This window comes from Plasmodium gaboni, chromosome 6, assembly GCF_001602025.1.
Source record: "Plasmodium gaboni strain SY75 chromosome 6, whole genome shotgun sequence".
NCBI classification, from domain to species: Eukaryota; Apicomplexa; class Aconoidasida; order Haemosporida; family Plasmodiidae; genus Plasmodium; species Plasmodium gaboni.
In genome coordinates, this window is record NC_031486.1 from 148,299 (window position 1) to 149,607 (window position 1,309).

General features: G+C 23.2%; 1 protein-coding gene across 1 annotated transcript in view; it reads right to left on the minus strand.

Moving 5' to 3' along the window:
* Positions 1-1,309, minus strand: part of PGSY75_0605600 (putative nucleoside diphosphate kinase) — a gene marked incomplete at both ends in the record, with an annotated part of 6,895 nt that overhangs the window by 2,806 nt on the left and 2,780 nt on the right. The window contains one exon of the mRNA XM_018784635.1: positions 1-1,309. This exon is cut by the window's left edge and continues 2,806 nt beyond it; it is cut by the window's right edge and continues 571 nt beyond it. Within this exon, the coding sequence (XP_018642688.1) occupies positions 1-1,309 (1,309 nt within the window).

The window sequence follows — 1,309 nt, forward strand, 5'->3', positions numbered from 1 at the left end:
CCACTTTTATCTTCACCACTTTTTTCTTCTCCACTTTTTTCTCTTAACCATTTCAGGTGATCTATAAAATAAAAATTATAAAACTCTTTCAAATAAGTAATTATATTCTTTAAATATTTTTTCTTTATTCCATAAAAAAGAAATACTTCGTTTTCAAAATTTTTTATGCATTCCTCAAAATTTGATTTTCTATATATCAATATTTTGCCTTTATTCAAAAAGGGCATAATATAATTATTATCTCTTTCTATACCATAGAAATATTTTAAAAAATAAAGATACTTTTCTTTATTATTAATAATATATTCCTCTTCATTTTTATTTATCTCTTCATTTTTATTTATTTCTTCATTTTTATTTATTTCTTCATTTTTATTTATTTCTTCTCCTTCATTTTTTTCTTCTCCTTCATTTTTTTCTTCTCCTTCATTTTTTTCTTCTCCTTCATTTTTTTCTTCTCCAATTTTATCTTCTCCACTTTTATCTTCTCCACTTTTATCTTCTCCACTGTTTTCTTCCCCACTTTTATCTTCACCACTTTTTTCTTCTCCACTTTTTTCTTCTCCACTTTTATCTTCCCCACTTTTATCTTCTCCACTTTTATCTTCTCCACTTTTATCTTCACCACTTTTATCTTCTCCACTTTTATCTTCTCCCATTTTATCTTCTCCACTTTTATCTTCTCCCATTTTATCTTCTCCCATTTTATCTTCTCCACTTTTATCTTTAACTTCCCTTTTTATTATTAAACAAAAGGAACATTGTATTATATCATCCTTGGACAAATAAGACGTATCAATAATATTTGAAAATCCTGTCAATATAAATTTGTAATATAATTTATTCCTCTCTAAATTTTCTTTTAATATACGTTTTATTAAATCAACAGTTAGTTGTTTATATTTCCTTTTGGTATATTCAATTTTTTTTCCTAAGAGAGAATTTTTCTTTTCTTCTTTTGAACAAAGCTCATTAAAATTTAAATGCACATAATTTAATTTTTCAAAATATTTTATAATTTCTGATTTTGCTCTTTCAACATAATTATCATTTTCATTTAAACAATCAATATTATCTTCTTTTATGTCTGGAATAATTATAATTTTCTTTTTTTTATAAACATTTATCAACTTATCTTCATCACATAACTTTAAAGATTTATTAAAATTATCGATTTCAATAGTATCACTTCTCTGTATTCCTTTTTTCTTCTTCGTTTCTAAATTCAACATATCTTCTTTCCTTTTTAATTCCTCTTCTATCTTAATATTATTTTTAATTTCTTTTTCTCTTTGTTTAATCCATTTAC